The sequence below is a fragment of the Hemiscyllium ocellatum genome, chromosome 34 (assembly GCF_020745735.1).
Source record: "Hemiscyllium ocellatum isolate sHemOce1 chromosome 34, sHemOce1.pat.X.cur, whole genome shotgun sequence".
NCBI classification, from domain to species: Eukaryota; Metazoa; Chordata; class Chondrichthyes; order Orectolobiformes; family Hemiscylliidae; genus Hemiscyllium; species Hemiscyllium ocellatum.
In genome coordinates, this window is record NC_083434.1 from 6,243,825 (window position 1) to 6,259,949 (window position 16,125).

The window sequence follows — 16,125 nt, forward strand, 5'->3', positions numbered from 1 at the left end:
GGTTCTAAACTACAGAAAACATCCTCCCTGCATCTAGTCTGCCCATCCCTATTAGAATTTTATACACTTAAATCATAACCCTTATTGTATTAAATTGTTGTGAAAACAGGCCCAGTCAAGTGAATCTCTCCCCACAGGACAGACCTGCAATCCCTGACATCATCTTAGTGAACCTCTGCTGCACTCCCTCTCTGGCATATGTACCCTTTCTTGGGTAGAGAGACAAATTTCCTGAAGAAGGGCTTATGCCTGAAACGTCGATTCTCCTGTTCCTTTGATGCTGCCTGATCTGCTGCGCTTTTCCAGCAACACATTTTTAAGCTCTGACCTCCAGCATCTGCAGTTCTCACTTTCTCCTAGGGAGACAAAATTCCAAACAATACTGCAAGTGTGGTGTAATAAAGACCCTGTATAACTGCAGTAAGATATCCTTACTTCTGAATTGAAATTCTTTTGCAATGAAGACCATTTTTATCATTTGCCTTCCAATTTGCATCCTGCACCTACCTGTTTGTTTTCATTGACCCAGGTTCATTCAGAACCCTTTTGAATATCCACACTTCCCAATATAATTACTATTTAAATAACACACATTCTGCTTTTCATTCTGAAGTAGAAAGTTTGCTAATAGTTCTATTGTGAATAATTGGAGCCCAGCTCTGATCCTCGCAGTATCCCACCAGTCACTGCCTGACACTTGGAAAAACATCCAATTATTCCCATTTGGTTTTTTTCTGTCTGTCAACTAGTTCTCAGTCCATATCAATATACTACCCTCTGTCTTGTGTGCTTTAGTTTTGTCCACTAATCTCTTATGTACGTCCATATCAAAAGTGTTCTGACAAACAGAATGCACCACATCCACTAGTTCTCCACTATCTATTCTACTACTTATATATTTGTAAAACGTTCCAGTTGATTTATTCGTTAAGCATGATTTGCCTTTCATAAACCCATGCTGGCTTTGTCCAATCTCAATAATGTTGTCCAAATATTGTGTTATCAAATCTTTTCTAATAGATTCTGTAGTTCTCGTTTTTTTTTTCCTCCTCTCTCCCTTTTAAATAGTGGAGTCATGCTTGATACCCTATAACCTGCAGGAGGTTACTCCAGAGTCTATAGATTTTGGAAGATGACCATCAATGTATCTAATATTTCCGGACTATGTCCTTTAGTACTCTAGGATCTCTATGATTGGGCCATGGTGATTTGTTAATCTTTAACCCTGTTACTTTTCCTAGCATAATTGTCTTACTAATCCTGATTTTATTTCAATTCTGTCCTCTCACTAGACCCCACAACAGTTCTGGGAGGTTATTGTGAAACTATAACCAAAAATATGTGCTCTATTCTTCTGCTGTTTCTTTATTCCCTTTTATAATTCTCCAACTTTTGATTGTATAGGAAAGCATGTGTTTTTATCTTATTCTGTTTGCACATTTATAGAAATTTTTAGTCTGTTGTTGTGGTTCTGTTCGCCGAGCTGGGAATTTGTGTTGCAGACATTTTGTCCCCTGTCTAGGTGACATCCTCAGTGCTTGGGAGCCTCTTGTGAAGCGCTTCTGTGATGTTTCCTCCAGCATTTATAGTGGTTTGTTTCTGCCTCTTCCAGTTGTCAGTTCCAGCTGTCTGCTACAGTGGACAAAGAATAGTCAGGGAATTCCTAGAGGCATGGCACTCATCCACAGATTCAATCTACAAACACATCGACCTGGACCCAATATACCGGCCACTGCAGTGGACAGCTGGAACTGACAACCGGAAGCAGCAGAGACAAATCACTATAAATGCTGGAGGTAACATCACAGAAGCGCTTCACAGGAGGCTCCCAAGCACTGAGGATGTCACCTAGACAGGGGACGAAACGTCTGCAACACAAATTCCTAGCTCGGTGAACAAAACCACAACAATGAGCACCCTAGCTACAAATCTTCTCTAAAACTTTTGAATTTTTAGTCAATTTTAATGTTTGCTGAAATTTTATTCTCCTACTCCACTTTCTCCATCTTGATCAATTTTTTTTGTTCTCCTTAACTCAATTCTAAAATTCTCCCAAACCTCAGACTTGCTGTTTTTCCTGGCAAATATATATGTGGTCTTACTGAAACTAATGCTATCCCTAGTTCCATTTATAAGCACTGGTTGAGTCACCTATCCTGTTTATTGATTTTTCCAGGCAGGAATGAGTAATTGTCATAATTCATGTTCTTTAAATATTAGGATGTGCCATTAATCATTGATTTGCTTTAGTAAAGTTCCCCGTCTCATGCTTGCCAATTTGCATCTCATACCTAGTGGCCCCCTTTATTTAAATTCAGGACCCTAGTTTCAGATTCACTGCCTACATTCTCCATCTTACAGAAAAATTCTGTCATGTTATGGTTGCTTTTTACTAAAGAACCCCACACATTGATTATTAATGAATCTTTCCTCATTGCGCCACACCCAGTCTAGAGTAATTTATTTAGTTTGTTCCCCAATATATTGGTCTACAAAAAACCTTTCACATTATAGAAGTTCCTCTTCCATTATATCATTTCTTGTTTGGTTTGTCCAACCTTCTCTGATTTCTTGCTTAATGCTTTCCCTTGCATCATCATTACTATTTGGGGACCTTTGGACAATTGCCAAAAATGTTTTCTGCCCCTTGGATATTTCTTACCTCCACCCTCAGATTCCATATCATGATTTTCCAAACCAATATCCTTCTTCACTCTTGCATTGATTCTCTCCCTTGCTTGCAATGCTACCCTACTTCTTTTCCCTTTTTATATGCCCTTCCTAAATAATAAATAGGCCCAAATGTTCTGTTCACATCTTTGGTCACTCTGCAGCCTTGTCTCCTTAATTGCAACTGTATCATTCAGCTCTGCGCTGCTAATTTATTTATCTTGCATATGTCAGGTATTGGGGTATAGACAGCAAAGATTGAGAGTGTAATGGCAGTACTTGAGGGAAATCAGGAGTGCAGAAATGGGATATGAGATAGCTTTGGCAAATAGTGTTAAGGAGAATCCAAATGAATTTTATAAATGTATCAAGGACAAACGAGTAACTAGGGAGAGAATAGAACTCCTCAAAAATCAGCAAGGCAGTATGTGTGAAACTGCAGGAGATGGGGAGACATGAAATGGGTATTTTGCATCAGTGTTTACCGTGGAGAAAGACGAGGAAGGTATAGACTGTAGGGGAATAGATGGTGCCGTCTTGAAAGTCCATATTACAGAGGAGGTGCTAGATGTCTTAAAATGCAGAAAGGTAGATAAATCCCCATGGTCAGATCGGGTGTACCCTAGAACTTTGTGCGAAGCCAGGAAAGTGATTGCTGGGTCCCTTGCTGAGATATTTGTATCATCGATAGTCACAGGTGAGATGCCAAAAGACTGGAGGTTGGGTAAAGTGGTCCCACTGTTTAAGAAAGATGGTAAGGACAAGCCAGGGAACTATAGACCGGTGAGCCTGAGATCCGTGGTGGTCCGGTTGTTGGAGGGAATCCTGAGGGACAGGATGTACATGTACTTGGAAAGGCAAGGACTGATTTGTGATGGTCAATATGGCTTTGTATGTGGGAAATCATGTGTGGGACTAACTTGATTGAGTTTTTTGAAGAAGTAACAAAGAGGATTGAGGGCAGAGCAGTGGATATAATCTGTATGGACTTCAGTAAGGCATTTGCCAAGATTTCTCATGGTAGCCTGTTTAGCAAGGTTAGGGGGGAGAACTAGCCATTTTTACGTACAACTGGCTAGAAGGTAGAAGACAGAGGGTGGAGGTGGAGGGTTGTCTTTCATGCTGGAGGCTTGTGACCAATGGTGTGCTGCAAGGATCCGTGCTGGATCCACTGCTTTTTGTCATTTATATAAATGATTTGGATGTGAACATGGAAGGTATAGTGAGTAAGTTTGCAGATGACACCAAAATTGGAGGTGTAGTGGACGACAAAGAAGTTTACCTCGGAGTGCAATGGTATCTTGATCAAATGGGCCAAGGAGTGACAGATGGAATTTAATTTAGATAAATGTGAGGTGCTGCATTTTGGAAAGGAAAATCACAGCAGACTTATACACTTAGTGGTAAGGTGCTGGGAAGTGTTGCTGAACAAAGAGATCTTGGAGTGCAGGTTCACAGTTCCTTGAAAGTGGATTTGTAGGTAGATAGGATAATGAAGAAGGCGTTTGGTATGCTTTCCTTTATTGGTCGGAGCATTGAATACAGGAGTTGGGAAGTCATATTGTGGCTGTGCAGGACATTGGTGTGGCCACTTTTAGATTATCGTATGCAATTCTGGTCTCCCTCCAATCAGAAGGATGTTGTGAAACTTGAAAGGGTTCAGAAAAGATTTACAAGGATGTTGCCAGGGTTGGAAGGATTGAGCTATGGGGAGAGGCTGAACAGGCTTGGGGCTGTTTTCCCTGGATCGTTGGAGGCTGAGCGGTGACCTTAAAGAGGGTTAATAAAATCATGGGCATGGATATGGTGTATCCCTGGTGTGGGAGAGTCCAGAACCAGAGTGCATAAAGTTAGGGTGAGAGGGTTAAGATTTAGAAGGGACATGAGGGGCAACCTTTTCATGCAGTGTGGCACGTGTATAGAATGAATGACCAGAGGAAGTGGTGGACGCTGGTACAGTTACAACATTTAAAAGGCATCTGGATGGATATATAAATAGGAAGGGTTTAGAGGGATATAAGCCAAGTGCCCCTAATTTAGGATATCTTGTTGGCATGGGTGAGTTGGACCAAAGGGTTTGTTTCCAAGCTGTACATCTCTGACTCTATGAATGTGCCATGCATTAAAACACAACAGTTTTAGCTTTGTCTTTTTAACCTTGGTAGTCCCCTTAGTTTTGTATTGTGACCCCGTTTTGTTTTTCTCCCATACGTTTACGCCTTCCATTTTTGTTGCTTATCATTCCGTTTTTGTTTTTGTCCTTGTTTCTTCTTCCTCCGTCTTCCTGTTCAGGTTCCCACCCCCTTGCAACTCTAATTTAAATTCTCCCCAAACAGTACTAGAAACATCCCTCTTCCTGAGGATATTGGTCCAGGTTCTGTCTAGATGCAGCGGTCCTTGCTTGAACCAGTCCCACCTTCCCCAGTATTGGTCCCAATGTCCCTGAAATCTGAATCCCTCCCTGCACCATTTTGCAACTACGATTTATCTGTTATTTCAACTTTCCATTGCATGTAGTACTAGTAGTAATCCTTCTGAGGATGCTACTTTATATTTGATGTCTTAATTCCCTACATTCTGGTTGTAGAATAAATATTGTATGTTAACATGGGATATAACTACCTCCAGAAGGGTAATTTTCAGCATCACTGGACCATCATTACTTAACAATACAGTCTATTTCTGATAATTTTTCTTTGCTGAAAAGAATCAAAGTTATATATTTTAAATAATCTTATACCACAGTTAATTAAGGAATTTAACGCTAATGAACATTTAGTAAGGTAAATTGAATTTCAAGCAGACCGTAGTTGAATTGTTGCATGATTTTAAATGTATTTTCATATGAATTGAATAACTACTTCACAATGTTTTAGGTTGTAGATGGCAAAGTGGTGGTACTGTCAGCGTATTGGGAGAAAAGACGGAACCAGTTATTTGAGCTGCAGGAACAGCTTGAAGAAATTCCAGCATTGTTAGTGGGCTTAGATGCCCTGACATCCAAACTTGGTGAGTGCATTTTATCTCTTTAGGAAGATGGTGATAGGATGCAGTAATTATAGTTCTCTTGATGTGGTAATCTATGTTTGATGTGAAACTTATTGTAAGAATGCAAATCAAATTATCTTGTAAATATAAATTGAAGTTTGAAATGCAAACTTTTTTTTCACGGCTGCTCTGTCAAACCAAATGAAAAGCAGCCTTTGCTGTTTTAAATATTATTATCTGGAAAGCTTAATACAATTCAAACAGTTTATTGTAATGTGACTTATTGAAGGAAGAAGAGTGTTGCCTAACCTGGCTGATTTGCATATGAATGTTGCTGAGTAATCATTGTTTACAAGACTTGAGGCCACCAGTTTCTAATCCTTTGTCAATCTACATATAGCTTTTCACCATTTTGGAGCCTGTTCCTGAAATCATGTTTATATGCTGCATTGAATGAAATGCTGAGGTCTTGGCCAGTGATATTAACAGGCATATACCTTCTTCACTTTTATGGATGCGTTTCAAATCCAAAATATTATTTGATTACAAATAAATGCCCTCTCTATAAAAAGGATAACATACATTACTGCAATAATGTAAGTTTAGTTAAGGATATTGAAGACTGTGGCTAAGATTAAAGATGCAGGTGCACCTCACGGTGTTATTGATGCCATTTTACTGATTTTAGGTATTTCTTGTGTAATATATGGTTGCGGAATGGGAAAAAATTGTACATTTTCTCATTAATTGATGCCTCTTGGTTCTATAAATTGCAAAAATAGACCAAATCATTGGCTTTATGTATGTTTATCTGTATTAATAGGAATGGAAACCCCATTTTGTAATGTAGTAATTGTATCAATATGTAAACCATTTGGCCACTTTGGCGTTTTTCAAATTTTTGGATAATTTAACTTTTTACTTCATAAGAAGTGGCTTACATGAGCTTACAGGCTTACATGTTCTGAAGGGCAATCAGGGATGAACAATGAATCCTGCCCTACCCAGTGTTACTCACCTCCTGTGTATGGAAATTAAAAATAAAATGTGACTTCAGTTTGTTTACGGAATGGTCTAAACGTGGGCCTTGACTGAAGTTCTCACCCCCACTAAATTTGCTTAGGATGCGTATCAAGTTCTCAATTGTGAATATCATTCTGTATTATGATCTTGGTGCTAAAATGTGTTGTTAGCCAACCTGCAGCTCAGCTTTCTTGAAAGCTGTTTATCTAATTGGATGTCTTGAACCAGTTAAAATGTTAAAGGAGGCTCAATGTCCAAGGGCATTTTGTCTCAATTAAACAAGGCCTTCTTATTTCGATTCCATCAGAATCAGAATAGGTCAACTTTTTTCACTGCATCATTTGAAACATAAGCAAATTGGCTGGGTAGCTATTCACTGAGATGATCCCAATACCTGGACTAATTGAGTGGTAATTTGTTGACCTTTTTTCTGTGTGCAAGGTCTGTGTTTCTGCATTTGTGCTGTGAGATTCTGATTTCTTGTGGAAACTGAAAAAGACAGGAACAGCATTTAGTCTCATAACAGCCACTGAAATAAGTTTCTGGACCAAGTTGATCATCAGTTAAACTTTCCATTATTAACAGGGTCCTTTGACTAAGGAGTTCAGACTCAGTGCAGATCAGTCCAAAACCTTTAATAGGCCCTTCAGACAACTGTGTGTTAAAATTAACAACATATTCTACTATATTGTCTTGAGGTTGAATACCTATTTAATGGTTTGTTTTAAGAACTTTAGTATTCTATATTAACAGGGTCTTTTTTTTTGTCAACCTCTTTCCTTTCATAAATGTGTTAGCTTTATGCTAAATATTATTAGGAATATATGCGGTTGATTGAGAACTGCCAGTTACAATGCAACTACAGATAGGTTAGCAATATCCGTTAACATTCCTTTCTAGTTAATTAACCTGAAGTGTTACTTAAGACCATGCATACTAAAATCTCCCTTGACATTGAATGCTATTTCCATCACTGAATCCTCTACTATCACATCCTTGACCAGAAATTCAACTGGACTTGTCGCATAAGCACTGTGGCTACAAGAGCCGGGCAGAGGCTAGGAATACTGTGGTGAGTACCTCACTGCCTGATTCCCCAAATCCTTCAACAACACTTAAGCCTGACACCATTCAGGACAAAGCAGACCACTTGATTTGGCTGTACATCTTACAGGTATGCATTCCCTCCATTGCCATCACCTCAGTACACACTGTTGCTACTATCTTGAAGATGCCCTGCAGAAATTCACCAAGACCTTTAGACAACCACTTTCATCAAGAAGGACAAAGGCAGCAGCTACATGGAAACACCACCACCTGCAAATTCCCCTTCAAGCCGCTCACTATCCTGACTTGGAAATACATCATCATTTCTTTGGTGCTGGGTCAAAATCCTAGAACTCTTCTCTCCCATCCCACCCCAAACCCCCCCCCCCAGGACATTGTAGGTCTACTTAACTACATATGTAGACCGCAACGGTTCAAGAAGGTACTACCACCTCCAAGGGCACCAAGGGATTGGTAATAAAACGCTAGCTAACCAGCAATGTCCACGTCCAATGAGAGAATTTTAAAAACGTCTGGTTGAAGATGAATACAAATAATTAAGCTGTGTTTTTTGTGAAATGTGCTGCGCTCCTCATCATTGACGATGAGAATGGAGAGAGTTCAGAGCTGCCTCCTTTTGTTTGTTGTTGTATTGTGCACAATACAATTCATGAACAGATGTGACAGGATTTCAGGGCTTTGACCTGATTGTGGGATCACTTAGCCCAGTCTGTTTCATGTTGCCAATGCTGTCTGGCTTGCACGTAGTCCTGTTGTAAATTTTTGATGACCCAGTAGTGATCCCTATTGCGCTTGTTCATTGCTATTTGTTAATCTGAAAAATGATAGATTTATACTGTTTCCTGTTACCTAATAAATTTTACATCTATATTAATAATTTACGTCATGCCCAGTGAGCTTTTACTTTGTCCAGTAAACTTGTGGCGTCTTATTAAATACCTTGCAGGAATCTTAAGTACACACATCCATATATTTCTTTTAATCCATTTCTTGTAGTATATTTTTACTTCTGGTTTTACTATTTCTGCAATTTCCATTCACTACAGTTAAAACCAACGCAAAATTTTTTCATTCATCTATCATATCTTTATTTTGCATTACTAATTCTCCAAATTTTGTTTTTCAAATTTAAACCACTAGTTTTATAATCACAGCTATGGTTATTACTCAACAAGTCAGAACTCAGACTGAAATCTGGCCTAAATGTTTTTTTAACTTGAAGTGCTGTTTCACTGAATCGCAAGTGCATAAAGCTGCAGATCTGGTTTTAACATGAAGTCCGATTTATTGCACAAAAGAAAAGATTAAAGTAGAATAACCAAGCTATTTACAAAACACAATTTGAGAGGATCCGATTAAACCCAGCACCGTCCCTTTTTTTTTTGTAGTACTCTATCAGAGAGAATTTCTTTCGTTATCACTTATTGATTTCTTTCAATTCCCAGTCTTGAGAGTTTGATAGCCTCTTCCTGATTATTAACTCAACTGAGCTTAGATTTTGAGCTTTGAATAACCCTTTCAGGTAATTAATGAAGCTCATTTGGTCCTGAACTTTAAAGCTAAGACTCTTACACCATGTGAACTATTTTCTAACTGTCCTGAATTTTCTCCTTTCTCAGAAGATTGAGAAAGTTTTCAAAGCCAACAAATGATGACCAAAAAACACTCACTGTACAAAGTTGTACAGGCTAGGCAGTTTGATCATACTAAATTGCCTATTGTGACAAGGGGAGGTGGATTAACCAGGGTAAATACAGGATTATGGGAATTGGATCGGGGTGGGGGAGAGAGTCCTGAGTCTGAATGAGACGCTCTTTGGAGAGTTAGTGTAGAATTAATGGGTCAAATGGCCTCTTTCTGCACTGTACGGATTCTTATGACCATCCCATGACTAGTATTTAAATTGCTTTTCAAGAAAAAAGCCAAAGAAAAATATCATAGCTGCTCCAGTATTCAGTCTTGATTAATTCAGTTTATTGTTCAGGTGCATTGTGGTACTGATTTATTTCAATTATTTATTTTTTTTTGAAGAAGCATTTTTAAAATTAGGTTCTAAGTGCAAATTCCACTAATGTAAATGCATTTTTTTTAAAATGCTGGATACCTCTTAAAAGAGCACCTGAAGATTATTTTATCTTTAAACATTTTTAGTGTACTTTAAAGTCTTTTCATAACTGTTTGTGTTCTAATCTTAGTGTATCTTGTTGACGGTTTGTTCTCTGAATTACCTTTTGTTTCTCTTGCAACGTAATCTGACCACTATTTACCGCAAAGTCTCTGCCTCCAGGCCAATGTGCTTCTATGCTTTAATACTTTGCAACATTAACAATTGTAAGCTTACTTTTTTTAAACAAACCTTTGTTGTACTACTTGCTTTGTGTACGTATAACTTTTTTTTTCTGGTCTCAGCAATTTTTGGTATTAAACATATATCAGTACAAAATTGAGTTTGCCTTATAACCTACATAATTGCATTAAAATGACTTTATTTTTCTGTAAAATACTAGCGTGAATTTTTTAAAAGAATATATTACATCTTGGATCCTCTGTTCCTATTGTTTTAAACTGCTTCAGAATCATCACTTACTGGATCAGTTATCTTTATTGTTCAGTGCTGTCCTTGATAAAGGAGTCAGTATATGTATGCTTTTCATCCAAATGTGTATATCATTAATGTCATGCACACTGGTCATTATTTATACTTGACATGCATCTGTTAAGATTGGTTGTGCATATCTAGTTACTTCTAAAATCTGATTTTTCAGGTCAAAGCTCATTTTAAAGATGGCAATTACTCAGCAAGTTTTTACCATTGGTGTTCGTGTGATTGAACATGCCGATTCTCAGCCCAGAGGTCTTTAGGTACATGAGCAAGGGTAATCTGAGGTTATGGGGTCCGTAGTGCAGAATTTTCCTCCTCTCTTTGCTGAGGGACAAGATTTACGCAGTTATTGGTTGGACCCTGGATAGCGTTGTCGGACAAATAGAACTTTGGTTCAGGGTTATATAGTTCTTTGAAAGTTGCATCACAGTTAGTTGAGGTGATTAAATAGGTGTTGAGCACACTTGCCTTCATTGCTCAAACCATTTGAATATAGGAATTGGGATGTCATGTTGAAGTGTCATGTCAGGATGTTGGTGAAGCCATGTTTGAAGTACTGTGTACAGTTCTGGTTGTTCTGCTACAGGAAGAATGTTATTGAATTGGAGAGGGTTCAGAAGAGATTTATCTGGATGCTGCCATGGAATGTTTGAGTTATAAGGTGAGGCTGGATAGGTTGGGACTTTTTTCAGTGTAACGTAGGAGCTTGAGGGGTCATCCTCATAGAGGTGTATAAAGTCGTGAGGGCATAGATAAGGAGAATATCATAGGTATTTTCCCTAGAGTAGGGGAGTTCAAAACTAGAGAATATATTTTTAAGGTGAGAGGAGAAAAGTTTCAGAAGGGACCTGAGGAGTAACTTTTTTACACAGAGGGTCGTTTGTGTGTGGAATGCCAAAGGACACGGTAGATGTGTATGCAGTTCGAACATTTAGAAGGCATGTAGACAGATACATGAATAAGAAAGGTTTAGAGAGATGTAGGCCAAATGCAGGAAAGTGGGACTAGTTTCGTGAGAGAAACCTGACTGGCATGGATGAGTTGGCTACAGTTCCAGTGAATATTAAAAATGCTAACATATGCATCTATGCATTTTAAAAATTGTAATCAGTCATGATCCTGCTAGCAAAAGTGGGATCTGGCAGGCTGTTATGTCCTTTCAATTAAGTAGCTAAATAAGAAACTGGTTATTGTGCACTTAATTCCAATTATCACTAGGGGGTGCAATTGCTTGCTGTAAAGCATAGCAAGTAGCTGGGATTGACTTGAAACAGCAGCCTGAAGTTGCTTTAATACGATGAGCCAAGTCCATAGTGATGGGTAATAAGGATTATAATTTGTCAATAAAATTGTTAAATATCAATTTGTTTTATGGGAAATAAGTTTCGGTAAAATCCATGATCCCATATTAACCCATGGACGTTTTACTTTTTAATAGTTTTAATGTATTGGAGAGAGATTTGCCATAATCTGGATGTGTCTGTCTAATTGAATAGCTCAATGTTCAAATGACCAGTAAAACCCCTCCCAAAGAATTGTTTGCCATAAAGGTTACAAATTGATTTCTTGTTGCCATGTTTGACAGGTTTTTGGCTGGTTAGTGCTGTTCTTTTTGAATAGTTCACCAGGGTTGATCATGCTGAGAAATATTTGCCAAATGTAACCAATTCAATAGAAAGTGCCTTGAGTTTTTCTTGACATTTCTGCATTGTAAATGTTACTTTCTCTGTAGATTTCCAAGTGTAGGAGAATTGAAACTAATATAAAACAAAGTTGTGAATACTGGAGATCTGAAACAAAAGCAAACATTATTGGAGAAACTCAGCAAGTCTAGCAGCATCCGTGGGAAGAAAAAGTTAACATTTCAAGTACAGTGACTCTCAACAGTTCTGAATATTGGTAGGACAAAGAGAAGCAATGGCCATAGAAAGTAGTTCTGCTGAAGAGTCACCAGACTCGATGTTAGCTCTGCTTTCTTCCCATACCTGCTGAATTTCTCCAGCAATTTCTGTTCTTGATAACAAACCATCTTTAACTTTTTAGAGTAATTTGACGTGTTTCAGCTGCCTGTTTCTTTTTTTTTTGATAGTTGTTGGTAACTTCTCATTTTTGAATTTTAATTTCTCATGATTTCCATTCTTTATCAGTATGATGCTTAAGCTTCAATGTTTTTTTTAACACAAATCGTTTTCTAATATTTAGTTTTGCAGAACTTGACATTTTTCTATTTTAAACTCAAGAATGTAATGTTTTTGTAGCTGTAGTATCTCTGTTGTAGGTTAAGAATGTGCATTACCTTCATATGCAAAAGAAAACAAGTATCTTGTGACATTGTATGTACAATTTATGCAATTTGTATAATTAATTACATTTTGAATGTCACCAATGCATGCGTATTTCTTTCTCTTCACTGTCATTCAGATTTTGGAGTCCTAATGACTTTTACTCGTAAAGTAGGAACTGAATTAACCAAGTGGATCAAACTATTTTCCAAATGTTTTTGATGACCGTTGCTTTTCTTTATCCTACCAATATTCTTGCAAGTTTATGCGTAATAAAGTAAATAAGTTGTACGTTTAACATTTCATAATGTTAATTAATTTTCAAGATAGTTGAATCTCAATGCCAATAATGACAACTTTCATTATAGCAGGTTTAGCATCTTAAGTGTTCAAGCAGAAATTGCTGTTATTATCCAATGACAAGATTTTGTTGTCGGCTATTAGTCCAAAATTAATCAGCCTTGTCATAGTTTGAGCAATGGCATATGTTAAAGTTGGGTAGTCAACGTTCATTGTCAATTCAAACTACACCTTTTTTATTTTCCAGTAGACTGTCTAAAATGAAACACTTTTTTTTTCAAAGTGGGGTTCATCTCTACATAAGTTCATATTCACATCTTGATTACATCTGATCATCCCTATCACTAAAATTATTGAATTGGCACTACAGGTACGTGAAAGTGGGCCAAGACAGTTTCTCATGATAGGACATTAATCCATTTCCATGATCTGTGCTAGCACACTACCTAAATCAATGTATTGCTAGTTCACGATTGTGAATACGGATTGAATATAGAATTTCTTCCTGAAAGAACCTGTGCAGCTAATTTGTTACTTGGAGGCCTTGTGTATTGGCACTAACTTTATTATAAGTTGGTCTGAATTTTTCATCTCTGCAATGCATGTTTTATTACCTTAAGCTAATTATGACACCATCACAGAACAGACTACATGTGACATTGTAACCGATAATTAGAAATGTGTCCTTCAGAAAGAAGAATGGACCATGTAGTTGGTTTCCAGCCAAAAGCTGTAACATTTGCTAACTCCTCAAATGTCGATGCTGCAGTAAGGGAATTTGATGAAAAACTGGTGTAAGAATACAAGAAGGTGAAACATGGGCAAAGACCAAATGTCAGGAGAATGGATGCTAGTCATTGGCTGATGTTGAAGCATGTATTAGAATGAATCCATGAAAGTTATCAGACTAGACACACCATTACCGCAAATGCAATATGAATTTGACATCTTTAATGTTTTGATTGTGATTATGGATATTCTAGGGCTAGGGAGTCTTGTGCAGTGGCTAGCATCTAGAACCTTCAAGTTCAAGTCCCACACTAAGGTGTGATAGATGTGTTCATACTATGGTTAAATAGGTTCAGGATCAACTTGTAAATTGTTCCAACATATGGTGATGACGGGTGATAAGAATGGGAGAGATTCCTGATCAGCCATGTGATGCTAAGAAAATTGAGCCTCGACGATTACTGTTAAGAGCTCCAAACTACAACATACATATAAAAGTACTTCAGTTTCATAGTGTTTGAGGTATTTCAGAAAACTAGTGCAATTTTGATTGTATTTAGTGCCAGATTGATGATTGAGCCTCAAGCAGAAACTCTTAGCCTTGGCAGTGATGTGAACAATCACACTTTATTTTCATTAATTAACTTGAGGTTTCAATAGTGAAATTAATTGAAATTTGTAAAGTAGCTATCTTAAATGTTGATCTTAAACAAAAACACAAGTAACAATCATTTGTCAAAAAGGTTACACACTTTTTTCCCATCAAATATTCGAACCAAATTAAGCATGCGCAATGATCTTTGTCACAAGATTCTGGTTCAAATCCCACTTCAATGCTTGGGCACAAGAAGGCTCTCACTCTAGTGCAGTAGAAAGGGAGTGCTGCATTGCTCTTGGTGCTGTCCTTCAGATGAAGAATAAATAAAGGCCCAGCTTGTGCGTTGGGTGCATGTTTAAAAAGTCCCACTGCACTGTTTTTAGAGCAGATGTCCTATCCCTGATGTGTAAATTCTACCACCTCCCCCTCCATTGACATTGACATTGAATTGATAATCTGGTTTTATGATGTCATATTGCTGTCTGTAGGAGTTCGCAGAACATGAATTGCGGTATTTCATACATTACAACGGAGTAGTTCGTTGGCTATAACCTTTTGAGATGTTCACTGGTTATGAAAAGCACCATATAACAGCAAACTTCTTTTTCCAAACCTTGATCAGTTCATATATCTCCAGGCTTTTCAGAAACAAGACTGTTCTGATTTGTAGTGCAACGTAAACACATGAATGTTAGTGCTGTATCTGTAGAAATATTTCAGTTCTAGCTGTCATCAGCTCCTAAGAGCACTTTGATATTTTTTTTATTTCCTGCATTCTGCTCCAGTTGGTTGATCCAAATCTCTCTGGCTGGCGTTCTGTGAAAAGCAGTGTTGCTTATCCCTTAAATCTCTGACAGCTTGACTTATTCCTGCATCAAAAGATTGCGGACTTAAACTGCATGTCACCTGTTTGTGCTTATGGTCATCTTCTATTGTGAGAAAGAAACCTTTAGAAAATAGTTATTAATACAACAAGCCCAAAACATTGGGGTGTACAAATAGTTAACGTGAGACCAACTTCATCAGTGCGTACTTATTGTTACTTTCTGTAATTTCTCAGTCAACAAACCCACCATTTGTACAAGCTGGCAAACAGAACTTTCCACACATTTTAACAATTGGTTAAAATACTCCAGGAAATTGTTGAATCAATTTCCTCCTTATATTTTGTCAAATATTAATAATAAATCATAAAGGCATGATCTGCCATTTCTTTCTTGCAATTGCTCCTTGAACGCAGTGGTCATGACCAAGCATAAGATCTTCATCCTGAGGCATCTCTGCAGGCCTCCTAAATTGCTGTTAATCAACCACCAGGTGTGACCTGTAGTGCTTTTGAAGTGGATGATTTTTCTTTCTCAAAATCTAAATGACTGAAATTCAAAACACCATACTGTGGGAAATATATCAAGTGTCAGCTACACTTCTTCTTGTACCCTGATCTGTTAATTCTCCTAAGGTGAATATTTCTTTCAGGCAGCCTAACTTGTTGATTAAATGCTGCAACTCTGTAATCTTACCACATTTTCATATTGATCTTGTGTTTCCTGCATCTTTCTCCTGATACCAGTGTCTCATAAGTTGACTTAACCTACCTTACTAGATTTTGTAAGATCAAAAATGAGAGTTTTTGTCTGCCTGTTGACGATCAAACCACCCTTTCCATACATAATTCTGAGTTATATCATGATGTCAGTGTATATATGTGAATAATTGGTGGATGACATACCAGTGTTTGTCAATGCAAACAAAAAAAACTGCAAGCGGCCTGCATGTACTTTCTGCTGATATCCAGTTTGCAAAAGTTTTATATGAAGATTGGTTCTGTAATATATCAATAGTAGGAAGTGGCACAGTTGGGCTGT

At 37.6% G+C, this 16,125-nt stretch overlaps 1 protein-coding gene across 2 annotated transcripts in view; it reads left to right on the forward strand.

The window, feature by feature from the left end:
- The window catches only part of dtnbp1a (dystrobrevin binding protein 1a), a 198,718-nt gene that overhangs the window by 42,912 nt on the left and 139,681 nt on the right, over positions 1-16,125 (forward strand). For both annotated transcript variants that reach the window (XM_060850123.1, XM_060850124.1), the window contains exon 5: positions 5,547-5,679. In XM_060850123.1, coding sequence (XP_060706106.1) covers positions 5,547-5,679 — 133 coding nt within the window. The remainder of the gene's footprint in view (positions 1-5,546; positions 5,680-16,125) is intronic.